General features: G+C 46.9%; 2 protein-coding genes across 2 annotated transcripts in view; one reads left to right on the top strand and one right to left on the bottom strand.

The window, feature by feature from the left end:
* Positions 1-12,797, top strand: LETMD1 (LETM1 domain containing 1). Its single transcript, XM_056860820.1, has 9 exons — positions 1-119; positions 1,006-1,157; positions 3,161-3,276; positions 5,180-5,262; positions 6,876-7,062; positions 8,316-8,417; positions 8,714-8,866; positions 10,025-10,121; positions 12,658-12,797. The coding sequence occupies exons 1-9, from the start codon at positions 1-3 to the stop codon at positions 12,729-12,731; spliced, it is 1,083 nt and encodes a 360-aa protein (XP_056716798.1). The 3' UTR covers positions 12,732-12,797.
* A 7,101-nt stretch (positions 12,798-19,898) lies between these two features.
* The window catches only part of CSRNP2 (cysteine and serine rich nuclear protein 2), a 31,231-nt gene continuing 24,174 nt past the window's right edge, over positions 19,899-26,955 (bottom strand). Inside the window, exons 4-5 of the mRNA XM_056858769.1 lie at positions 24,166-24,462; positions 19,899-20,786 (exon numbers count right to left, since the gene is read on the bottom strand). Coding sequence (XP_056714747.1) covers positions 19,899-20,786; positions 24,166-24,462 — 1,185 coding nt within the window. The remainder of the gene's footprint in view (positions 20,787-24,165; positions 24,463-26,955) is intronic.

The following is a 26,955-nucleotide window of genomic DNA, read 5'->3' as shown; positions in this document are numbered from 1 at the left end:
ATGGCGCGGCTGGGCTGTCGCTTCGTTTCGCGCTTCGGCCTCGCCAGCCTTCCTGTGCCGGCCGCTTCCCTGTCCCGGACTCTTCGGCCGCCCGAGCCTCCGCCCTGGCCGGCGCTGAGGTGAGTGAGCTTGCGGGGGAAAGAGGGCGGATCGGCCCGGCTCCAGCTCGCCCGCTCCCATGGGGGCACCTGCCTCGTGTGATTAATCTAGGGTACATCAGTCAGAGGCCGCTGCTCCCTCCCTGAAGAAGTGAGCTGTGGCTCACGAAAGCTCATACCCTGCCAGAAGATATTTTTGTCTTTTAAAAAAAATTATTTTTATTATTATTATTCCACAATTCAACAAAAATAAACATATCTCAACAATATATTCAGTTGTAACTACTTGTAACAAAAAAAAGCTCATTGCTATTACTGAGACTATGTTATCTATAGTATTCAGTGCTATCTGCTATATATGACTTCCCCGCATCTTCTTCCGTCACTAATTCTACTGGTTAACACTTTTGCAATTCAAATTAATTTCTAATCCTTATTTTCTCTCATACAGACTTGCTTTAAGCTATCTATACTACTTCTGTAAGCAATTTCAAGTCCTACATAGTTATATTATCATCATTGTCTCTATATAACATTCTATTATTCTATAATGAAGGGATTAGATCAATACATAAACAATTTTTCCTGTTTAAAAATTCATCAAAGTAAATCCACCGTGCCTCCCTTACACCCCAAAAATAAGCATCACCTTAGCCATTTTCTTGTTTTGGGAGGGGATCTGCCAGTCCTTCATTTCTAGATATTTTTGTTAGTCTTTAAGGTGCTACTGGACTCTTGCCCTTTTCTACTACTGCAGACAGACTAGCACGGCTACCCACTGTGAATTACCTCCCTGATAGTGTATTATTGGTTCTTGCAACTGTTTCTTGTTTGTGTGAGATCTAAAGGCATGAAAGGCTTATTAGGTAATAATGCACATACTTGCATGGGCTTTCTTTTCTTGCAGACCCCCCGTGTGCCAGTTCTCTGCCAAGGCAAACTCCAAAGCTGCTATTTCTGCCCTCGTCTCGAAAGCCAAATACATAAATGAGAAATATGAAAGGTATTTGGAAAGGACATTTCCACGTTTCTACCTGCTATATTCAACCTTTCTCAAAGGTGGGTAGCAAAAACCCTCGTACAGGCATCACGATTTCAGCAGAGTGACAATGTATGAACAAATCATTTCATACAGACTGAATCAGAGCAATATTGTATGTGGAGAGCAGATCCCACATCTCCTTGTTTAGGTGCTAGAAGCTGCCTCCCAATGATGTCTATAGAGTAATTCCTGAGTACACAGTCTAATTTGAGATTGGGGGTGGAGGGGAGAGAAATGAGAAACAGAAGTTAGGAAACTGATTCATACATGCGGTGCAATTATTTGGCAGAGGCTGGAGGTGGTAGAACAGATTGCATCAGACTGCAGATGGAGGATCATGGATAGTTTTAGAATGCCTTCTTCTTACAGGAAACCAGGACAGCAAACAGAGAGTGGGAGTACGGTTGTTCCCTCTGCTGTGCTGTTGTTGTGTTTGCATGCAGGTATCTCTTACTTGAAGGAAGATTCAAAGCCAGAATCAACTGCTTGCTTTCTGTAGTAGTACAATCATTTCCGCAACAAGGTTCTGTCACCTCATTTTGTTGCATGTTTGGCTGTTACCGCACTAGGTATTCCCAGCAATGTATCAAGAGTTTGGAAATGTTATAAAAACATCGCTTCAAAAGGGTTTTTGGATACCACGGCTAAAAAATGGTCAGAAGACGTCTTCACAGCTAAAGGGGCCAAAGTAAGTGCGAACAGTATTTTTTACAACATTTTCAAACTCTTAATACATCGGTGGGAATACACTGAAAGTGCGAACAGAATTTTGTATAACATTTCCAAACTCTTGATACATCACTGGGAATATCTAGTGTGGTAACAGCCTTTGAAAGGTGGGATTCTTGGGAGAAATCTAGGATACAAATGGGATAATGCCGTTTTATCCTTGCAACAGCCCAGCAAGATAAGCTAGGCTAAATGTGTGTCATGCCCACAGCTACTAGTGAGATTCATGGGTGTTTGAACTCAAGTTTTCAACTTGGAAATGAAATAACTGTAGCCCAATAGCTTACCTTCAAGGAGCATTTTCCCCATGGAATCCCCGAGCCCAAAATCTCTATATCATTGTAGAAGATAGTGGGGCAACCTGAACATAGCCAACACTTTTCAGTCAATACAAGGGAATAGTTGTGAACGCTACTATGAGAGGTGTTGTGGACAAGCTGCCTTTCAGAGACTTTTTCTGCCATTACTAAGCTTACTAAAAGCAGTGATTTGGAGTGGTGGACTTTAATGTGGAGAACCGGGTTTGATTCCCCACTCTTACACATGAAGCCAGCTGGGTGACCTTGGGCTAGTCACAGCTCTCTTAGATCTCTCTCAGCCTCACCTACCTCACAGGGTGTCTGTTGTGGAGAGGGGAGGAGAAGGTGATTGTAAGCCGGTTTGATTCTCCTTTAAATGGTAGAGAAAGTCAGCATATTAAAAACCAATTCTTTTCCTTCTTCAGAACAGTTTGAAAACAATGGCCTTAATCCATTATTTCTCCACTGTGCCTTAAGGCACCAGTTTTCTCCACTGATTTGTAGAGGGTGTGACTGTGTGGCAGCCGTCATGTCTGTCTTGTGGCTTCACTTAGTGTCATGGGCTAAAGACCACTTGCAGAACCATTGGTGTAGCTACTATCACCAAATGGGCACCTAAGGGTGATAACATTAAAGGGTTGTAGTGGACAAGGATGTAAGACTAAGGCCAGGTTATGAACCCTGAAAGTGTCAAAATTTGGGCTCTCCACCCCCTTTCCTACCTTTCTGATGAAATCTTGGAAACTACCAAAACAATGTGCAGAATGGTTAGCATACTAGGGTTTTACAGATAGGAAAGTATGAGAGCTAAAGTAGGCCACCGAAATCAAAGCAAGAGACTGGGGATGAGAGAATGAGGAAGATGCATCTTTTGTTGTCGCTTCAAGCAGTTTTGTGCTCTGTATTTAAACAAAGGAAAGGTAAAAGGCTCAGGAGGGGCTTTCGGCAGGGACACCTCAGAAAGAACAATTCTCTCGATTTGTTCCATACAGGGATTCGGGTATTCTACGCAGAGGTAAAAGAAATAAGAAGAATAAAGACCAACATGTCACATAAAAATATCCAGTTTTATCAGCTTCCATACAGGGAGATGGAGAGACTAAGACAGGTAGGCTTTGACAATGGGCCTGCCGTTCCTGGCAGAATTTCAGACTCTAATGTGGACCCGCGCTCCTGATTGTGATTTTATGCACTCGGCAGTTGTCACATTTGGGCAACGGCCTCCGTTTTCCTACACGAGAAGTCCTGCTTAACCACCCTCCACCCCCCATTTGTATTGTAAAATAGTTACACAAGAGAAGAAGGGCTGGTCTTGCATGTAAGCTGAGTTCTGTTTGGTATGATCATGGGTTTCTGCAGTTATGTTTTGAGAGGGCCCAGTTAGACTGCCATTCTGTATGCCCCTGTTGTGCAGGCAGGGATAATTGTGCTAGTCTTCTGGATCCCAGGCTGATTTCACTGAGTTCTAGCTGCTTCAACAACAAACTAACCAAGTTTCTTGTGGGAAATGCACCATTTCACATTCCATCAGCTTCTCTGCATTTATTCCTTCTCATTCATAACTGTATTCGTTCAGGTAAAGAAAAGAACTGCATGGACAAGCTTGCTCTGTGCTATTTCAGCGCCCTACTTACACATCTGAATACTCCCAAGGCCATGGGCATGACTCCCAGTGCTATCCTACAGCCACTTCCCTAGGAGTAATCCCCACTGAGTATACCCCTCAAAGGACATTACGTTTTGCTGATAATAATCTGCTGCTGGTGGATCTTGGCCCTAAGAGTGTGTGGCTGTCCTCAACAAGATCCACGGCCTTTTCGGCCCTGGGTCCGGCCTGGTGGAATGCTCTTCCCAGTAACATCAGGGCCCTGTGAGACCGTAATGAGTTCCACAGGGCCTGCAAAACAGAGCTATTCCACCAGGCCTATAACTGAGGACAGCTGCGAGTGTCATCTTCGCTGGCCTCCCTACCCCCCCTTCTGTTGGTGACTTTGCTTCGGCACGGACTTGAGGGGGGTCCTGCCACCTGTTGCCTTAGTAAATATCACATGGAATTTGAGTGCCATCTATGATTTAATTAGCCAAATGGTTGACTTTTGTATGGTTGATTACTGTATTTTACTATTTTAACTGTTTTTATGGATGTTTATATTGTAGTCTGTTATTTTTGGGGTTGTTACCCGACCTGAGCCTGGCTTCGGCTGGGGAGGGTGGGCTAGAAATTGAAATAATAAATGAAGTAAATGGAGTTCAGTAGGATTCTGAGGATTAGCGAGATTAGGAAAACACTGTCCATCACAAGTATGAACAGCAATGGGATTGACAATGTAGGCACATTTACCCAACCCAAAGTCCTTAAAAATGCTTATCTGCAGAATGTCTCATTATGGTGGAGTGGGGGGGCACTTGGGCACTACCCTGCAACCACTTCCTTGTGGAGAAGCAGTAGAGGAGTTTGCCACTGTTTTCCTCCAGTGCAATGTGTAATATGAGATTGCATGATATTTACTCAGAGGTTATTCCACAGTAGACATAGCAGACTGAGGGATCAATAGTCCTTACCAGGTCTGCTCAGAAATAAATTTGTTATTCGATGGGGCTTACTCCAGGGAAAGGGCGCTTAGGATTGTAACCTAAAATCAGTCACAGGTACATACAATTGTCACTTTTTTGCCACCAGCCCCTCAGTGCTTGCTCTTTACTGTAGGTTTTGACGCTTCTGCAGTAAGGAGGCATTTGTTTCTTGTGGGGATAAGAAAACCCAGCCCTGCTGGTTCGAGAAGCAATTTCCAATTGGAATGCTAGCAAAGCCATAACCACCAGCTTTGCTAGGGGCAAACAGTGACACACTGCCTCCAGGCACTTGGAAGTTTACAGCCAATGACAGACCAGGCAACAGCTGCCTTGTACACCACTGCCCCATCAGTCGTTTCGCCAGCTCATCTCTCCTGGTTGCTATAGCTACGTGGATGGCACCTTGCAGCCATACTAATCGTGTTTTATGTGTGTAGTTCCGCAGAGATCTGATCAAGGCCATTCCCATTGGGATTCTCGCGCTTCCACCCTTTGCTAACTACTTGGTTCTTTTGCTCATGTAAGTATATCTGGGTGCCTGTCTACATGGGGAGTCCTCAGAGTTGGTGAAAGTGTAGGAACTTAGCTTGGCCCTGTCACTTAACAGGAATGGCATTTGCTGTGCTTTGTTTTTTCGCCCCTTTTTCTGCTGCCAAGTGCAGTTGCTGGCTCTTCAGCGAGGGGGCTGTCACAGTACAGCTGTGTGTTTTAGCTCCTGCAAAAATAGACCAAAGAAGAACATCTTATTAATCAGAAACCCGCACCTTCTCCACTTGTGAGCTCCGAGACAGAATTCTGTATTTTTGCTTTATGTTCTGTTGCCCGTGGCATAAAAAGATTTGTTTGTTGGTTTCTGTAGAATGTGTGTGCGTGTACAGCTGTCAGCCACACACTTTTTTGGAAATGTTCTTTCTGCACTGTTTTTACCAGAACACTTAAACAGCTTTTCCAAATCCCTGGTATTTAAACAGACCCCCCCCCCAAAAAAAAACCCACCCCAAAAACCCAGTCGCTTAAAAAAAAAATCGATTTCATCTATAGAGAAGGAGGAAAGCTTAAATTCTTTTTGGAGCCTTCTGTTCTAGGGCACAGTCCCTTTACCACTTTCTATCACACAGTTTAAAGACAGAGATTTTATAAGTAACTGATATTAAGTGCACCTGGTTCTGAAACACATTGCATGGGAGATAACATCAGACGGACAGATTACTCAAAATGTAAGATTCCACCCTAAATTCAAGGCAGAAATTGTTCCTTGACTCAACAGGAAGGCCTGATGTATTCTCAGAAGACATTCTAGAAACTGACCCTTTTCTAGTTATTTAAAGTGTAATTTTATTCATTTCTAGCCATCTGCACTGTCTTATAAAGCCAAGTTTTTGACAGTGGCAGCTTTGAAATTTAACAAAAACTGGAAAAATTCAGTCTAACCACCATATTATTTGCTAGCAGACGGTCATGTTTTGAAAGCATCGCCTAAAACAACACTATAATCATTTTGTCATTTGTTACGGCCAAATCGTATAACTGCCATACATGAGACGTCGTTCCCATTTTTTAGAGAACCTAAAGACGAGCTGCCCAGTCAGCCCAGTGAGTCTGTGGCTGAAGAGGGATTTAACTGAAGCACCCACTGCTCTAGCCTGAGACTGCAGCACAGAGGAAGCTGTATTTTGTGTGGGGCTGCGGTTACCTACTCAAGCGCAGAACAAGAAGCGTTTGCTATTGGGCAAAGAATTCAGCATCTACCACTTGCATTTTTTAAAAAAAAGCATGTTTTAGCATTCTAGACCATAAAGGTAGCTTCAGAACATGAGAGCAAGGTCAAGTTAATTCTCCAAAGGAAAGGGGTGGCTCAGTGGCATTTCCACAGATGGGGAGGGGGCTTCAGTTTCTGTTTGTCCCTCCCATGACGGAGCAGAAGACATTTTATAAAACACGAGTTGTTAAAAGCTGCAAGATTCTTCTCTCTCTCTCGATGCAAAATTTAACTTACCTGGACCCTGAAAAGTTTGACTTGCCTTTGGGGTGTTCACCAGTGGACAGTACACACAGCACTGGGCGGGCAGACACCCTTACTGCATCTTGGTTGGGAAGTGTGCAGCTTCACATGAAAGGTCTTTCCTTCCCAAGGTATCTGTTCCCAAGACAACTCCTGATACGCCACTTTTGGACTCCTAAGCAGCAAGTTGAGTTTCTGGAGGCATTTCACAGTACAAGGAAGGAGGCTTATTCCGAAGTGGTCGATGATCTAATGCGCCTGTCTCATTTCCTAGCCGACCCAGCACTTCGAAAACGGATGTTGCATCTCTGCAGAAAGGTATATAATCCTTTTTTAAAAAACCATCTGACAGGCAGGGAGACTGTTGTGCGGGTTTTTAGATATCCAGCTTGTTCTTTGGATTTATCTCCAAGGTGATTTATTCTTTTCACAATCATCATCATCTTGCCATTGTAACCTTGTGGAACTTCAGCAAGATGGTTTTAAAAGCTGTCCTTAAGACTGGAACTACATACAGACCACCCTGGAGATACAGGGCTGGATCCAGCACACGGACCATGCAAGGTCCACCCAGGAATCCCTGATATTTATGGCTGTCCCCTACCTTCTAGCATCTTCTCCCAGGGTCACAAATCCCACATGGATAACAGCCACATGGGTCAGGAGGAGGCTTCAGTGGGGAACGGGGTGAGATTGCTCCTTTCTTCCACTAACGTCAGCAGAGTTCATTGTGCAAGAGGCAGGAGGAAGTGATATTGCCTTCTTCCCCCTCCCAACTGAAGAAATAAATTTTCCAGAGTCAGAAATGGCTAGGGAGAGCCAGGAAGACCAAAAACCATCAAAGCTGCCTTCTCAGGATTCCAGAACCCAACCCATAGTTCCCTTGTTATGACAAGGGGTTTAATCAAAAAGTGTTTTTCTGTCGGGGGGGGGGGCGTGTACCAATTCCTGCTTCCCCTGCAGTCTCCCATTTCATTCTTTGCACAGCTTCTTTGGGTCCAGGAGCCTTGTTTTGGAGAGTCCCGTGGACTGACGGAGGAACGTTCCTTCTGGCAGTGCATAAAGGGGAGGGGCTGTGGCTCAGTGGTAGAGCATCTGCTTGACATGCAGAAGGCCTCAGGGTCAATCTCCAGTATCTCCAGTTAAAAGGATCAGATAGGAGGTGACGTGGAAGACTTGTGCCTGAGACCACAGAAAGCTGCTGCTAGTTTCTGGAGACAATACTGACCTTCACAGGCCAAGGATTTGATTCAGTAAAAGACAGCTTCATGTGTTCAACCACCTTTGGATTCAACTCAAGAATTAGTGGATGCTCTATCTTCCTGACCTAGCAACTCCTTCCCCCCTCCCACCACTGTACAGGTGTGAAGCAGAGCAGATTGAGAAGATAAGTTTGCACACAATGATCAGAAGAGGGATTCCTCTGTTGCTGCTGGCATGAAAATAATATACCCAGTTAAACACAAGTTAGCAGGATACCTTTTTTGCAGGGTCTTGTACAGACCTCCGTAGATGATGCCTTTTCCTCTGTTCTTGGGGAACCGCTGCAATGACCTCTTACTTACTTTGAGGTGCAAGAAGGATCCCATCCAGATGTAACAGAACTTAAAGCCGTGAGGACATTATTTGAGGGGCATCCCTTCGGCATCCAAACGCTCAATGTTCAGCAAGTGGTAAGTGCCATTAAAAATTAGATGAGATTATTCTGGAAACCCCCATTATGAACATATTATCTGTCCTTGGCCTTACCGTAGTTCCACTTGATACTCAACTGTCAATCTGAAGGAGCTATGGATATGATTCATGGCATCTTGGAGACTATTAGACCTTATCACTGTTGGTTTATGTTGCCTGGGATTATCCCGGGGGGGTATGAAGTAGGACAGAGGTACCTTTATGACACACTTGGGTCTGGGAAATGGGATGGCCTTTGTGGATGACTTCTTTCCATTTCCTGACTTCTCTGCAGAAAGTTCTAAGTCGCATTCTGTTCCTGACGCCTCGCTTGCCACCTTCCATCCTAAGATATCGCCTGCGGACCCATCTCTTAGAACTGCACCACCTGGACCGAGCCATGCTGAAACTGGGAGTGAGGGAGCTATCAGATGAGGAAGCACAAGCGGTGAGACAGAGTTGTATGGCCCGGTGACAGAGGTACGCAGTGGTGCCTTCTGTTGGTCGAGAAGTAGCCATACCTTGCATCAGTTTTCTCTTGCCTTGGCAACCCCACCCCACGTGTAATTGTAAATATTCACCAGAGGCAGTTGAGGATAAATAATGTTGTGAAAAATATTTCATTTAAGTAATTTTTTTCTTGCTGTCAAGTCGCAGCCAACTCATGGTGACCTTGCAAAGCAAGAGATGTTCAGAGGTGGTTTGCCATTGCCTGCCTCTGCGAAGTGACCCGGGTCTTCCTTGGTGATCTCCCATCCAAATATTGACCAGGGGCTGACTGTGCTTAGTTTCTGCTGTCTAAACAAATTCAGGCTAGCCTGGGCTATCCAGGTCACATGAACACATGAAGCTGCCTTATACTGAATCAGATGCTTGGTCCATCAAAGTCAGTATTGTCTACTCAAACTGGCAGCGGCTCTCCAGGGTCTCAGGCAGGGGTATTTCACATCACCTACTTGCCTAGTCCCTTTAACTGGAGATGCCGGGGATTGAACCTGGGACTTTCTGCGTGCCAAGCAGATGCTCTACAAACTGAGCCACCCCCTCCCCCAGGGGCATTTAAATAATATAAATATCAGCACCTAATACTAGGTATGGGATGCTGATGCCAACAAAACAGCTGTTAGGGTGGTCTTAAGAATCAATACAATCAAATGAAGGCTAACGCACTTTGGAATGCTGCTCTGCTTTCCTCTTTCATAAGAAGTCCTGATCTGGAGAAATGCATGGGAAGATCCATGCACGCAGCAGGGCTTTTCATTTTTTACCTGAGATTCTGGATTTCAGCAATAGCTTCTCAAGAACATAGGTGGATCAAAGCCTGTGTCTTGATGCCCGCAGATCCTGAACGTCTGCAACCCTGAACAGCAAGTACTCTAAGCCTGTGCTTATCCTGTTACAAACAATTGCTTCCCTGCTCTCATTTTCACACACCCTTTTAAGAAAGGTTAAAAATTGCCAGACCTGGCAGCACAAAATCCTGTCCCCCCCCCCCCTTTAAACCAGTTCCTGTGTTAGGAAGTACAGCTAGCTGAGCGTGGCGCCTGCCTTCAAAATGAAGGCATCTTTTTGTACCCAGCAAGATGCTTTTTTGAATCTTTTTCAGGCTTGTTATACACGGGGCTTGAATTCTGTCCGTTTCAGCCCACTACACTGCAGGTTGTGGCTGGACCAGTGGCTGGAGCTCTCTTGCTCACTGAAAGGTAAGACTGAATGAAGTTGGCCGAGGGGCTTCTGCTATAACCATTCTTGGATTTTGCTCACGCAGCCGACCTGAGAAAAGTTGGATTCTGCTTTCCCCCTCTCTCGGTACTCACTACCCAGCCGCTGCCCCTTGTTGTTGCTGTCAACTTCTGCTCACATCTTCCCTCAGTAGCAAGGCAGAGGCTTTTCCCTCATTAGTGTGAAAAAGACTACTGGTTCTTTGTAAGAACATAAGAAAGGCCCTGCTGGATCAGACCAAGGCCCATCAAGTCCAGCAGTCTGTTCACATAGTGGCCAACCAGGTGCCTCTAGGAAGCCCACAAACAACACAAATGCAGCAGCATTATCCTGCCTGTGTTCCACAGCACCTAATATAATAGGCACGCTCCTCTGATTCTGGAGAGAATACGTATGCATCATGACCATTTTGACTAGTAGCCATGGATAGCCTTATCCTCCATGAACACGTCCACTCCTCTCTTAAAGCCTTCCAAGTTGGCAGCCATCACCACATCCTGGGACAGGGAGTTCCACAGTTTAACTATACGTTGTGTGAAGAGATACTTCCTTTTATCAGTTCTGAATCTCTCACCCTCCAGCTTCTGCAGATGACCCCTAGTTCTAGTATTATGAGAGGGAGAAAAGCACTGTCCACTCTCTCCATACCATGCAAAGTTTTATAGACCTCTATCATGTCTCCCTTTAACCGCCTTCTTTCCAAGCTAAACAGCCCAAAGCATTTTAAGAAGAAAAGTTGGTTTTTATATGCTGACTTTCTCTACCATTTAAGGGAGACTCCAACCGGCTTACAATCACCTTCCCTTCCCCTCCCCACAACAGACACCCTGTGAGGTACGCGGGGCTGAGAGTGTGACTAGCCCAAGGTGACCCAGCTGGCTTCGTGTGTGTGTGAAGTGCCTTCAAGTCGCAGCCGACTTATGGCGAGTGTGGTCTCACCACAGATTTGTAAAACGGCAGTATAATATCAGCAGCCCCGTTCAACAAACAAACCTCTCATCAGGGGAACCTAAAGAGATGATATGATGGTAGTCTGTGGCGATGGATGTAGGCACGCTTCCGGGGAAGTCACAGAACCTTAGAACCGCCACCGCAGGTCAGATGCAGGTTAAAATAGCAAATGAAAGCCGAGCCTTTCCAGGGCTGCAAGCCTTGTGCTTTTTGAATTAACATTTCTAATGCATCCGTCTTCAGACCAAAAGCCCTGACGCACAACTAAAGTAGGGCAACATTCAGTGGCAAAGGAGGGAATTAAATTAATTTGGTCCAAAAGTGGGGTTTCACTGCCCAGAACAGACTTCTTTGTCACACTGCCACTCTTTTCACTCGACCCTCATCTCTTTCTTTTATCCCTACATCTCCTCCCTTGTCATCTTCCATTCATCTGAAAGCTTAAGGAATACAGTGTTGAAATACGGTACTTGAGAAGGCAACCTGTTTCCTATTTAATTGGCCTTTTACAGATTAACAAGTAAAAAAAAGCACTGGGGAGTGGTACGTGTTTCATATGCAGAAGGTCCCTGGTCATCCCCAGTTTCAAACCATCTCAGGAAGCAGGACTTGGAAAAGACCATTTTCCACCCAGGATCCTGGAAACCTGTTAGTTGACAGCACTGAGCTGGATAGTGCCATAGTTTGCTCTGTAAAGGCAGCGTCCTATGTTAGATCCCTTCTTGAAGGAGCTTTCAATCACAATTTAGAGGGGGGAGACGAGAGAGCAAGAGTCAAGGGAGCAACGGGGGAATCTAAATAAGTGTGTGCCCGTACACAAATCTTTGTTTATGCCTAGTTATTGTGAAGTGTGATGGTTAAGCCAAATGCTTCATGAAAGAAACAGAATTAGAGGAGCTATTGGAAGCAAAGGAGGCTGCGCCCTGTGGCTGTTTTGTAAGGGAGGTCAAGGCACAGGGGCAGTGAGCAAAAACGAGTGGAATATAAGATGCCATGCCCCACATGGCATCTGTTGTGGAGAGGGGAAGGGAAGGCAATTGCAAGCCACTTTGACACTCGTTAAGGTAAAGAAAACCAGGGTATAAAAACCAACTCTTCTTCACTCCCACATGAATTCATAGCAGGAAAAGTAGGGTTGAGGAAGGCCAGAGAGCGCTTTCAGTCTAAGGACAAGAAGAGTGTATGTGAAGCTATTGCAGGGATTTGCAGAGATGCCTCAAGGCAAGTGAATAAATTTGGCAGGAGAATTTGGGGGAGAGGTGAGTGGATTGAGGCCTGTGTAAGCCAATGGCTAAAGAAGAAAGCAGTGGGTGAGTGGGGGGGAGAATGCCTAAGGAATGAAAAAGAAAACACCTGGAATACTGTCTCAATCCTTAGATTGTAATCAGAACACAGTGTTAAAAAACCAAAGTTACATGGCTGAAGTCTCAATTTCAGTGGTTCTCTGGTCTTTTCTATACCCCAAAGGCCTTCAGAAACCAAAAGGGCAGTCTGTTAACAGCCATCTCTGGCTCTGCAACTACAACAGAGAACTACAGCAACCACGATACTCTCTTGTCTTTTCAGACACTGAAGCATCGCTCTTGGCCCATGGCATGGTCTTACTTTCCACCAACTACCTCTCTCCTTCCAAGGGCTGACCAATGCGCAGTTCTCTCTAGGACACTTCTGAAGAGATGCTGTGACAGTGACTCTTGGGCTACGGGGGGGGGGGGGAAATGGAAGTTTTGCTTGCACTGAAGAGGACGGCAAGAGTCAAGCAGGAGTGGTCATTCCTCTGTCTCCTCTAGAGGCTAATACTGCTGTTCGGAGCACTGCATTGAGGACGAGTGAAATCGTCCTGACCTTCAGGGAAAAGAAACAACTGCAGGCATTGTGGAGATGTCTCCACAAGAAATGTAAATTGCACAAGGCCTTCTGATCTCTCAGCAGTGGCGTCCTAAGCTCAAATTCCATGTTTGTTTTCACTGCTCAGCTACAGTGAGAAGGAGCTCTTGAATACCACCAAAAGGACTGACTTCCTCAAACACTGGCGCTTACCTGATACTTTGGGGAAGAGCTTTTCTGCTGCCCCCCCCCAACCTCCATACATTAAGGAAAAGTTAAATTAATAAGGGTGGGTGATAGCTCAGTGATCCATTCCTGAGTTGTCACAGTATGCTGTGAGAATGTGGTTATTAGTTCTTTTCTTCAGAACTATACTGTTCCATGTGAAATCCTAATAGGCGCTTGCATTGTGGCACTTCTGCTGGACAGATGTGTGGGCTTTCAGAGAGAGCACCATAAAGTGCATTTTGGGGGTTAGAGCAGCTCAGGATTCCAGCCTGTGATGGCTGACCCTTGTGCACAACAGGCTACATAGCACGCAATGCACCAAAAGCACTTGCACCCCATTTCTTAAGTCTTAAATGCTACCATAAAACTTGTTTATATAGCTCATAGCACAGATCCCTTGACTAAATAAACCTTAAAAAAAACCTTTTAGCATCTGGAATTCTGGCCAAGGCTGCCTGAATATGGATATTCCCCACCCCACCTTCTTTAGTGGTTGAACTGTAACACAAAAAACATGTATTGAATGGACTGTATTGTTATCTGTGAATATTCCATTACCGATGGCTAATAAAGACAATCTCCCATCACAGCAAGAGTCTGAATCCATCAAATTCTTGCTTCCCTTGTTTTCCATCTCACTCCCGTCACTGTGCTAGCGCACCATCGGAACAGGATCGGGCTTGAGGATCTTGTGGCAAAACTAAGCCGGTGGTACTGCTCTGCCCTATAACCCAGTGCAACTGTTTGGCTCACAGTTTGCATTTGCGCACTGTCCCACAAAACCAGGCCTCAACTTCTTTCTTTAAATAAGGGCTTAAGAGTTTCCCTGAAAGACTGGCAAACCAGCCTGCTTGCCAAAAATCAGATCAGTTTTAGCGGCGGCCAATTTGCATTTCTGTAGCTCACAGAGACTCAGCAGGGGAGTAAGCAGTATCCCTTGGGAAAGGCTCTTCGCTAGTATTTCGCCATTTAAGAGGTAAAGTCCAAGGGAACCGGTCATTGTGGTACAGAGCAAGTATCAGCTTCAAGTTGCAACACCCGGCAGCATTCAACCAAAGGTGGTGGCATCTGCAGTGTAACATTTCTGATCTTGCTTGGGATACTGGGAAAGAGAGACCGGTTCATGCACAGAATTCCCCTTTCCGCTCCACTGCTTGTTTTAATTGGTGTAGCATTACGTCTCATTAAGCGGGCTTCCCTTCTTAGGCGCCGAAACCATGGTTTACAGACATGTTTCGCAAGGAATAAGTGGTGAGCACCGATGCAGTCATAATACAACACCAGGGAAGGGGAGATTATCTCAGAAAAGGGGTCAGAACACCAGGAGTATGCCCATGTTTGCCTAACTAACAAGTTGTAGGTAGCTGCATCAGTCCAAAGCAAAACATTAAAAATCCCATTTTATTAGGACTAAAAGCAACTCAACTGTGTGCCAACTTTCCAGCTCTACAGAGTGCAACTGGACACCAGCATCATTTTTACCTGCTTAGCATTTCACACAGGATTTACAAATGTGTGTGTGGTGTGTAAGTGCTGTCAAGTCGCTTCCGACTCATGGTGACCCTATGAATCAATGTCCTTGACAGCCTTGCTCAGATCTTGCAAATTGAGGGGTGTGGCTACTTTTACTGAGTCAATCCATCTCTTGTTGGGTCTTCCTCTTTTCCTGCTGCCTTCAACTTTTCCTAGCATGATTGTCTTCTCATGTGACCAAAATACCTTTACAAGGCAAGGCCTTAAAAGTAAAGGCCCGAGACAACTCTCCCACTTAAAGAAAAAAGAACATCCAGCCTGATAAAAGAGTTGTGAATTACTCAAGCGCTTGCTCACTGTTTTGAGTCACTTTGGCTGATCCTAACAAAAGGAATCGCATGCCTTTTGTAAATTTCATGAGAGTATCAGGAAAAACTGTACCTCCACCAGGCTTGAAGGTGGGCAGAGTGACGGCACACGAGTTATTTAAAAAGATAAAAAAAACGTAAGCCATCTGGCGCAAGTTCGAGCATTTCTTTATTTTTACACTTAAATATCCTCTTTAAATACAGCATTATCACAACGAAAAGAACATAAAAGGCAGAACAAATGTAGAGGACCTGACAAGCTTTGGATTCACATTGAAAATGCCACCTGTATACCATGTAAATACGGGAGAGTGGAGAATTAAGTTATAAAGTTACCAGAGTAGCAACCGGTGTAGAGAGCAGGGCGGGGCTTGTTGTACCTGGCGTACAGACTGTCTTCCAAGCAGGCAGTAGGAGGTTTGCTCCCCTGTAAACAGTTCAATAGCACCAAAAAGTAAGGAAAGGTGGGTAATTGTTTCTCTCTCACTAATCAAGGGAAAAAAATTGTTTTGGTAGGTGTGCAATGAAGCCCATATCAACGTCACAGGCCCCCCCCCCCAAAAAAAAGAGACTAGGCAGAGAAGGGGAATATACTTCACTCCATTAAAGAGCATCCTTTAAAAAAAAAAAGTTTCATAAAAACCAGACCTCAGCCGCCTAACAACACTCAAAGCTCAGATTCTGTAGTTTCATTTTAAAAAATAGCTTGTGTTCTCAAGTTACTCCTCTGTACTGTTCCCGGGGACATTTAACACCCCCCCCCCACACACACAAAACTATCATGACTGGGCTACCTAGCAAAAAGCCATGTACTTTGTCTTTTCAGCACAGAATAGCTTTATTTTGCCAAGGTCACAGGCACATACACACACAAAATCAGTAGACAGGACTTGCTGGCTCGGGGAGGCAGTTATGGCAAAGGGCCAGGGAGAGTGATTAGTTATCAAATGTTCAGATGCTATCGGAGTCATCTGCCACTGGGAAGAACACTAGTACTACCAAGTTAAGACCACAAATGGTCTTCTGTTAGGTTTCTGTCAACCTACTCCAACCATCTTTGCATCTTGGAATGTTAATCACAAGAACGCCTCCCGCCTTCAAAAAAAAAAAAAGGAACCCTGAACCTTAAAGGGAGACTTTTTCTTCTGTTTGCAGAAGACATACTCCAGCATGTTGAGTCAGCATGGGGAGATGGCCGGCGGGGGTGTGCGTTACAGTATCCTAAAAACCACTAACCAGAAAGAAGGTGAACCCCATCATTTCAACCTCTTTCAATGGGGGGGGGGGAAGGAGGAGGGACCGGTTCACAGCCAATCCCGGAAGAGAAAAACATGCCACGGGAGTTAAAGGCTATACAATTAAAGGGCTGGCTGGCGGCTTTTGCTGCTCCTGGTTCTATGCTACAACAGCCAGCAGGGAGCACAGGAGCACCCCATGGGGGTGGGGAAGTAGGTACCTCTTGCTCTGTGACATCCCCTGGAAAGGGGGAAGCTGGAGTCTGGACACACTGCATGAACTCATCCCTCAAACTCATGCCCTAGGCTCTCAGATCAGCCTGAGCGGAGTGGAGAGAGACGTTTCACATCATTACCATGGACTCGGCCCCGGAACCCTCCTAGAGGTCTACTCCCTCTATCAGGAGTATCATCTTTTCTCCCCGCACAGGTGGGATACTTCTGCTCCAGAATGCCAGTATACCCACTGTCATTCTGAGCAGACCACATCTGGAAACAGCTGCCTTTGAGAATAAAACCAGCTTTTTAATAGCACCTTTTAAATTTTTTGTAAGTGGCTGGTATGCAAGCTGGCAAATGTCATCTTGTAGAGTGGTTTGTGGCCCTCTCAAGGCCAACAATTTCCCGGGGCAGAGGAGCATTGGGGAGGGGGGAGGAGCCAAACCACTAGCAGCAAGAACCCCCACCCACCCAGCCCACAAAGCCAGGGTGGTCACACAGGAACATCTGTGTGCACTGCCTTTCGCTAAGCAAGGCAGTAAAAGGTGACTACCAATAGAAAAGTTAAGGCTACGCTGATTCAGATGCATGAGGTCCTCTCTCCCTCCCCACTTTAAAGTCACTGCACAGAGAAGTTTGCCTCCTTAACACACAGGTGCCATTTCCCAGATCTCTGGCTGGGGGGGTGGGGGTGGCAGGATGGCAATTAAGTAATTGTTAAAGAAGCAAAAGTACGTGAGGATTGGGTGGGCTGTACATCCCAGGCAGCATTTTCCAATACGTAGCGCAAGAAAAGCTTTGGTGGGGGGGGGGGAGTAAAAGGAGGGGAGGTGTTACCGCTAACTGATGCTTTTAAGTTAAAGGACCACCATCTGTTCCGAAGCCCCATCAATACAGTGCTGGGAGTGATCCGTGGCCTGCAAGGACGCTGCAGCCAAGAGACTGCATCACGGGAACCCTGCGTCAGCCCCACCTCCACCACCGCTGTCAGGACACCGTGGCTTTTTATTCACCTTCTGAACACTCGGCCAGCGCCACTGGGGGAGGTCAGGCTTTTGTGGGCAAGCTGGGGAAGGTGTGTATTGTTATGATTGAAGTTGGAAGGCAAGAAGGTGGGCGACACTCAGATTAGACTCCAGAGCAGGCAGCTCAGCTTGGTCCCCAACCCGTACCCCAAAATACCTTTACGGGTAATGGATGCGGGTTTCTCGTCAAGCCTCGCGCTTCCCTGAAGAACATCCAAAGCTCCTGGATGCAGGAAAGCTCAGCTCCTAGAAGGCCCAAGGTCAGGTAAGCAATTCTGCTAGCTTAGGAAGGAACTGCTTTCTGACTAGAGAAAATACATTCTGTGGATGTTGTTTTGCACGTGTTACTTCCCCCAGACTCCGAACAAGAGGCAAGTCATAATTGGAAGAATCTAAACAGGCCGCTTAGATTCTCTCCCCGGCCACCCCAGTAAATAAATATAAGTGCAGCAGCCTCTTACTGCATAGGAAACTCTTAAGGAAGGTTGAACGGGAGGGAGCTGAATGTGCAGAAGGGTGTATGCGTTAGGTACATCTTGAACAGGCCAAAGGTCCTCAGCAGGAAAAAAAATCCAATGCTAGGCATTGTTTGTTTAGAGGCAACACCACAGAATTCGCTGTCGCTGTTCCAGCTTGAGCCGGACCAGAACACGGACTGTAGAAAGAAGCGATAACAGTCTGTCCGCTACAAAAAAGAAAGGGAAGAAGGGTGCCCATGAAGCCAAAGGAGAAAAGTGCTTTTGTTTTCCTGTGTGGTGGGGAGTGGTCAGCAGGACATGCGGGCTTGAAGCCAAACTAATGTTTCCACAGGCTCAAGAACTTCCACCTACGGAGCGTGTTTTCTCCCCCTCATCCTGTGGTAGCCCAAAATACCCCCCAATAGACCTTCCTGTAGTCCCCTCTCCCCCATGAACAGGAAGAATCATGCTCCATAGACAGAAGCCCTTGAGCCTGCGACAACCTTTGTCTGGATCCAAGCCACGGCGCAGTGGCAGTTCTCAAGACATTCCCACCCCCTTTTATTCTGAGGCTCACTGGAACGGCTAACTGCCTGCCACCTTTGGAGGGAGATCGCAGCAGATGGATACAATATGGGTGACTTCTTCACCCCTACCCTATTGCACATTTGCAAAAAAGAACCCAGAAAGGGCCAACCCGCCTGCGAGCCGCTCATCCCTCGCAGGACGTGGATCTGTGGCACTCAGGCCTCCTGCCATTTTACAGCCACCCAGAAGAGCAGGCTGCTAAAGGGGTCGGGGTGGCGGAATGTTTGCAAAGACCCCTCCAAATTTTTGTGCAACCTGAATGAACATTCAAACAGTAAATTTGCGGGGGGGGGGGGTGGGTTGAAAGGAGAAAATAAACCCATAGGACAGAAGGGTATGCGAACTTACATACCCCCCCCCACACCTCCCCAATGAAATCAACGTTCATCGAACCAGATTCAAGGAGGGCCTAAATCACAGAGGAGGTAGCCCCCGCTCCCCAGCTCAAGAACAGAGATTGGAGTGTGTCAGCAACAGAGCACAGGATGTCCCAGTAAACAATTCAGCACAACTAAAATCAAAAATTAAAACCGAGTGATCCCACCGGCCTATGCCAGGGCCAGCGAGACGGAGAGCGGGTCCCTGTCTGGATGCGCCGCCAGCTTCCGCACAAGAGCTGCACATCAAGCTGTAGTTGTAAGCCTGTCACGGTCAAAGTTAATCCCTATAATTTTTTCTTTTTTTAATATAAAAAGCTCCTCTGGGGAAAGGAGGGGCAGCAAGCGTTCAAAATAAATAAAGCGGCCGCAGAGCTCAGGGCTGCGCAACTGGCTTGAGAGCTTCGAAGCTGACGTGGTCCACGGTTTCCAAAAAAACGACAGCACTGAAGATGACGGAGAGCATGGGAAGGATGGAGGCGGAGGCGGCTTCGCCTGGGATGAGAAGTCGGATGGAGAGACACTCCATCACACACGCACACGGACCTTTGATATCGTATAGCAACCTTCTCCTTGTTGAACCCCCCCCCCCCACTCCCAAGTCCACGTCGAGCGCTTCGAGAAAAGGCAGCTTTGCTCTATTGCTTACGTGAGAGACACATTCATGTTTGGTCCGCGTAGGAACGGGCAAGGAAACCTTCCCCGCTGATCCACCAAGAGGAGTTACGTCCAGACTGTCCCCTTATCCCTGTATATGGTCCAGCGATTCCAGCGGCAACAGCTCACTCCCCCCACCCCGATCTGCAGGAGGCAGCCTCCCCCCCCAATTGAGGCAGCCACAAGCGCTTGGTTTAGTTCATTCTATTGTTAGCCTGTACAAAGTAGCCACTCCTCCTCTCCCCCCTCCCGCTCCATATTAAATAATTCGCAGAGGCCGTGGCCTTCGGATAAAAACCTCTCTGTCAATAAATAGACTTCAGGATAAGAGCTGCAAAGCGACCGGGGCACATCACACAGCCAGAGCGGGCCCCAGAGAGTGTTCCTCTGAGGAAGGCAGCTCACAGGCTCTCTCTGGGGACTGCCCCACTCCTTGGGGGCACAAGCTGTCCTGTGGCACATTTGGAGGGAATGGCAGGGGACCGTTGGGCTGACCGCTTTCGGAAGGGAGGGGATCTGGGGACAAAATAGCCTTCCCTGCTTCCGCCCTTCCAGACACAGCCGCTCTGCCACACGGCATCAGCGAGCTAACGGGGACAGAGTAGACACTCATCTCCTTCTCATCCGTGTAACGAGACGGGATCTCGGGCTCCTCAGCATTGCTCTCTCCCTTCACCCCCAGCACCGACCTTTGGTCGACCTGGTAATAGACGACAGGCCCATTGTTCAAGTAGGGCTGGTCACCCTCGGCTGAGCTCGCCTGCTCGGAGCTGTCCGCAAAGCACAGAACCGAGGACCCCGGAGGCAGCTGGGCCTGGATGAGGATGGGCGCAGCCAGGCTGGGGCACATCCCCTCCGGCACCGCGAGGGGCTCCTCCAGGATGCACACGCCAAGGCTCTCCATGCTGGAGCCACTGCTGGAGTCCTCCTCCGCCTTCAGCCGCTCCAGCTCCTCGGCCGTCTGCAGGTGCATGACCGCCGTTTCATTCTCCGCCATGAACTCCTGGAAGTCCTGCGTCTCCGAGGGCTGGGCGCCTGCCAGCCAGTCGTTGCTGGAGCTGTGAGGGGGCTCTTCCTCCAAAGTCTGGGCCCGGCTCACCTGCCGCTTGTTCTCCAGCTCCAGTTTCATAATGGTGTGAAGGTAGTGAGTCCGCACCCGGATGGGGTTGAATTCAATTCGCCCCACCATGTTCCCGCAGCCATCACGGGAACAGCCGCACGGGAAGGACATTCGGTCCACCTGGGTGGGGGAAGCGAGGGACAGTGAAATTGCGGCTAATGAGAGCACGGCAGGAGCAACTGGGCGGGACAAGTTCAGCCATGGTGGGGAAGGCAGCAGAGGCTAAGGTCTTGCCCAGAAGGAACATGCAAAATCCATGCAGGCTTAATCAGCTAGCAACAACACAGTAGAACTACAAGGCAGTAAGAGGTTCCCCCGCCAATCCCTGTGGATGCTCTGGCTATCTCATCACTTTTAAATTCCAAGGAGAACTGAACTATGTTGGAGTATCTGCCCAATTCCACTAGTTGCAAAGAGGCACGCTAAAGGTAAAGGTCCCCTGTGAAAGCACCAGGTCATTCCTGACCCATGGGGTGATGTCACATCCCGATGTTTTCTAGGCAGACTTTGTTTTTTATGGGGTGGTTTGCCAGTGCCTTCCCCAGTTGTCTTCCCTTTACCCCCAGCAAGCTGGGTACTCATTTTACTGACCTCGGAAGGATGGAAGGCTGAGTCAACCTTGAACCGCCTACCTGAAACCAACTTCCGTTGGGATCGAACTCAGGTCATGAGCAGAGCTTGGACTGCAGTACTGCAGCTTACCACTCAGCGCCAGGAGGCTCTTAAATTTGCAGAAGCAAAATTTTATGTCCCAAGTGACCAAATAGTACCATTTTCTGGAGCGTACCATTTCCTGGGAAACAGTACCATTTTCTGGGAAAACAAAATCTTTGTACAAGGTTGTACCATTAATATTCCCACAAATCAAACATGGCAACAAACAGAAACACTATCAAAAGATTTACAAGCCGAAGATAGCAAATAACAATTTCAATACAGATATCATATACAAATTCAATATGGCAATTCTATACAAAAAAGTTTACGAGTAAACAAGCAAAGTTTACAAAAGAAAGTAAACAAGAATGTTTACAAGTACACAACAAAAGACAATTTGCTGGCTAAGTTCCTGTTTCTATGCATGAATCTTCGACAGAGAATCCTTTTGAATCTTTACATTGGGATCCACACTTCCGACAGGTCTCAATGATAAACCTATCAGCCTATATTTAATGGACATGTTTTTCTGGTTAGTAGACACACCTTATATGCTTACTCATGAGCTTATTTTCAACAGGTATCTTTCGACAGCAGAGTGAGTTTCCCTTTCATGTTTTTGGTCTTCTCCACAATCACTTGTTGCCTTAATCATTCCACCACAACCTTGTTAATCCAGGGCAGGTCTGCTCTTCCCTTCTTATTCCTCTTTCCTAAGCAGCATTCTCATTCATGCATATACAATATTCACACAGACTGACATTTGGGTAGGAGCCATAAATTTGTTATTAGTTTGTTATTGGGGGTTTTTTCCTAACAATGTTGCTTTATTATGTAATGGTCTCATTTAATTGGACTGATGTTATGTTTATAATTCTTAGAATCATAAAATCACAGAGTTGGAAGGGACCACCAGGGCCATCTAGTCCAACCCCCTGCACAATGCAGGAAATTCACAACTACCTCCCTCCTCCACACCCCTAGTGACCAGAAGATGGCCAAGATGCCCTCCCTCTCATCATCTGCCTAAGATCACAGAATCAGCATTGCTGACAGATGGCCATCTAACCTCTTCTTAAAAACCTCCAGGGAAGGAGAGCTTACCACCTCCCGAGGAAGCCTGTTCCACTGAGGAACCGCTCTGTTAGAAAGTTCTTCTTAAGGTTTAGAGGGAAATTCTTTTGATTTAATTTCAACCCGTTGGTTCTGGTCCGACCTTCTTGGGCAACAGAAAACAACTCTTCTTACAGGTTTGTCTTTTGAAGTTATACCGCACGACATACTATGAATTGGCTTTTGATTTTCAGGTATATAAATATGTCTCTTATCTTGTATATCTTTGAATTTAATGGTTTGGCTTTTGGGTTATAATTAATTTTTTATCTACAACTGCTTGTAACAGGCTTCCAAACTAACCGAGGTAATTAATGACTGAGGAAGATCCATATGTCGAAACAGGAATTTAGCCAGCCATCCTGTCTTCTGTTGTGTGTTCTTCTCCACCTTGTAAACTATTTTTATAGAATTGCCATATTGAAGTTGTATCTGATATCTGTGCTGAAATTGTTATTTGCTGTATTTGGCTTGTAAATCTTTTGATAGTGTTCCTATTTATTGCCATTTTTGATTTGTGAACATACTATGGCACGACCTTGTACTTTTGCAATTACAATAATAATATTTTGCATTTTCTATTGCATTTTGCAATCTTTGAATTACATATAAACCTTTGGGTATTTTTTTGATGCTTCTACAAGTATTATTTTTTTTATCTCTGGTACTCCGTACCCCTTGTTCTGATCATTCAGCAGTTTCCTCTCCTCTTTTTATAAGCAATACTAAGCGTTTCAGAAACGGGGGATAGTAATATGGAAAGGAGTTAGAAAGTGAACTGAGCAGGATTTCTAGTGGAAAGGACTCCAGAATCCTAAACAGCTCCTTGGCCCCTTCCCAAGTCTAGCAGAAGTAAAATGGGAAGCACATCTCCAAGTGGGCTTTAAAATGACACGAACGTCACGGAAATCCAGGTTCAAATTAACCTCTTTTCACAAGGCAACCAGCAGAAGGCAGCAGAGGGACAGCAGATTATTAGCAATGGGACATGACACACACACACACCCCCGTTGGAATGGTAGTCCTCTTGCCATCCTTAGCACATGAAGAAACCTCCCCTCCGTTCTCTCCTCAATTACCTTGGCACACCGCTGCTTCCACTCCACCACAACCCCTGCAGATAATCTGAACAGGCACTTTCCCCCCTTTTGAAAGGACACGCCGATAAGTTGTTGGTTGTTTTTTTTTACATGCCGGCTTTCTCTACCACTCAAGGCAGAGTCAAACCGGCTTAGAATTACCTTTCCTTCCCCTCCCCACAACAGACACCCTGTGAAGTAGGCAGGGCTGAGTGAGCTCTAAGAGAGCTGTGACTAGCCCAAGGTCACCCAGCTGGCTTCGTGCGTAGGAGTGGGGGAAACCAACCCGGTTCACCAGTTTCGCATCCGCCGCTCATGTGGAGGAGTGGGGAATCAAACCCAGTTCTCCAGATCAGAGTCCACCGCTCCAAACCACAGCACCATGCTGGGATGGATTCTTTTCTTGCTTTGGAGACGGGGCCATGTTATGAGCCCCCATTATTTGCCGTACAATCCCACAAGATCTTTGGAATACGCTAGTCTCAGAGGCATGGCAGCGCGGCAGCTGACAGCTGCTGAGGGAGCTAATTCCTCCTCCAATCCCCACCTTGCAAGCTCTGCCAACACACACACATCCCTTAATAAGCCAAGACAGATACACAGACAACGCAGCATAGTTCAGGCCAAAGCCTAGCGGTTTCCCCACTGACCTGGCATTTAATTCCAGCCTGGCTGCAGGCGCAGGCCTCAGGGTCACAGTACAGGCGGCAGTCGCAACCACACTCCTCCCGCGAGAGGCGGATGGCCCGGAGCTCCTGCTTTTCCTCGGCGTCGATGCGATGGACGCCCGAGGCCCGGAGCAGGGCCCGCCGCCGCTTGGTGGGCAGCGGCTGCAGGAAGAAGTAGTCGTCCACCTCCATGTTCTCCACATCGATGTCATCGTCGGAGACGTCTTCGAGGGTCAGGCCGTCTGCCTCCTCCGACTCCACTGTGCCGTTCTTCGTCAGCTGGGGAGGGGGAAGAGAGAGGTCACACAGAGGTGACGTTAATCGTGAGATCTCGCTACGGCACTCAGCTTCCCAGCTACGGCACTCAGCTTCCCAGCCTGTGAAAGACCACGTTGCCCTTGTGCTAGAAATCTGCAGCAACGAAGGGGCCATCCTCTCCCTGCCACAACCCAACCACACTTAGCTCGCATTTAAAAAAGCAAGGGCAGCAAGGCAGCGATCTCCTGAAGACGCACCACATTCGGTTTCAAACTGGGCACGGCGCAAACTGGTGAGTGCCAGGTGGGGGCTGCTTGGCAAGTGCCAACTGAACACCGGCGGCTGCTTTGCAAGGGTAGCACCCCCCTTTCAACGAGACCACGATGCCAGGGCCACGTCCCACACACAAATCGTTCTGCGTCGCCAGTATCAGATTTAAAAGCAGCCCTTAAGAATCCAGGCAGTCAGCCAGATCTGCGTGTATTCAACACACTTGGGTGTTTACTGTGCAGGAGAAACATCTGGTACCTGGCAAATAATTCGACATCCTATCTTGAGAATCTTGGCTTTCTTTTCAACATCCCCATTCACCCATCCCAGACTCCTAGCATTTACACACTGTGGAGGGGGAGCTTGGAAACATGTGGGCAGCGCCTGGTGAAGAAGCCTTGGGGAATCCAGCTTTACCAAAACCCAGACATAGCTTTTCCCTCAGTGTTCTTCCCCATGCCAGGCCAAAGAGTTCTCCCTCAACGGAGGAATAGACACATAACAGAAGGAAGTGATGCCATCTTCCCTCAGGGCCCTTTCATGTGGCAGCAAACCCAAATTTGTCACCAGAGAGGTGGAGGGAGCCAGTTCTAGCCTCCTGCCAAGTCCACCTGTATGACATATGCAGTCACACATGGACACCGTTGCATTTATGTAGTAGATTTGTTTGAAAAAAGCTTTTAAAAATGCTTCTTGTGAGGAACAAACTCTTGGACCACAAAGCACATATGCTTTTCCTCAATGCACCTAACAGAAGTGAATCCTTATGATGTTTTTGTGGGATGGCTTGTGAATACGGATCAGCCTTTAAGGTATACTTTACTATCTAGTGCGATCAAAGCACGTAATCAAATAAGAGAGGTGTCTGCCCTAACCGGCCCAATCTCATCAGACCTCAGAAGCTAAGCAGGATCGGCCCTGGTTAGTCCAGGGTTGCTACACACAGGCAGGCAATGGGCACACCGTCTCTTGTCTGCCTCTTGCCTTGAAACCCCTACAGAGTCACCCTGATTCGACTGTAACTTGGCAGCGCTTTCCACCACATGCCCAGAAGAGGTTACCATACGCCTTCACGTGGGACACAGAACAGCAGCTCTACATGAATGAGCTACAAAACCAACAAGAAGTTGTGTGCATTCTCCAAGGAAGGACAAAAGCCTCTACACGGCTGCTGTTGTACTATAAGGCCCAGAACCGACTGCATTCCTCAGAATGGGCAGCTTTTCTTTTCACACCTCTGGGCTCCGGACAACACACTCTCACACACACACACTCTCTCTCTCAAACACACACAAGTGTATGTGTCATGTTCCATCATACCCTTTCCTTTATTCCATTCCAGTATTTATCTGTCACAAGAAGCTTTCACATTTTCTCCAAATACATTTGCAACTGGGATTTGCTTAAACTATAAAACGTCTGCACTGCAGAAATGTAAAATTACAGCATTCCAAAGAAAACCAACCAATAAACCAAACAAAAAAGGGCGAATATTCATGCCATTTTTATTCTGAGAACATCTCAGGGAATCCACACAATCCTCCGCCTTTCAGAAACAACCGAAGTGCTCTAGTTTCTATACACATGCATGGCTTTAAAAAGGGACCTGTAAAATCCTGAGGTCTAAGCAACTGTTCCCAGTAAGATGTGCAGGTATTTTACTACAGATACAACACCGATGGCATAAGCCACAGAAGTAAATTCCACTATGAAATCCCACAAGGGATCTCTGCCTTTCTCTGCTGACAGGAAAGAGCAGCCACCCCTGCATTTTCTCCAAATCTGTGTACATTCTCACAACCAACAGCATTGCTTATGGCAAAAAGATCTGGCAGCACAAACAAGGTCACTGGAAGCGATTTCATCAGACTACTCACAAGACTACAGAGGGACCAATTCCTTGGAGACATGATGCAACAAAACCTCATTTCATGAGTGCGTGAGGTCAGAACAATACTACCTGCACCACGAATCCATTCTCCAGCCCCTTCACTTCACAAAAGGACCGCAGTGACAGCCAGTGTGGTAAGAACATAAGAAAGCCCATGCTGGATCAGACCAAGGCCCATCAAGTCCAGCAGTCTGTTCACACAGTGGCCAACCAGGTGCCTCTAGGAAGCCCCCAAACAAGACGACTGCAGCAGCACCATCCTGCCTGAGTTCCACAGCACCTAATATAATGTGGTACAGTGGCCACACTACGGGGTTTTGACTGGGGAACCCCACAAACCCTCACTGAAGAAT

This window comes from Euleptes europaea, chromosome 1, assembly GCF_029931775.1.
Source record: "Euleptes europaea isolate rEulEur1 chromosome 1, rEulEur1.hap1, whole genome shotgun sequence".
NCBI lineage: Eukaryota > Metazoa > Chordata > Lepidosauria > Squamata > Sphaerodactylidae > Euleptes > Euleptes europaea.
This window is presented reverse-complemented; position numbering and strand designations above follow the sequence as displayed.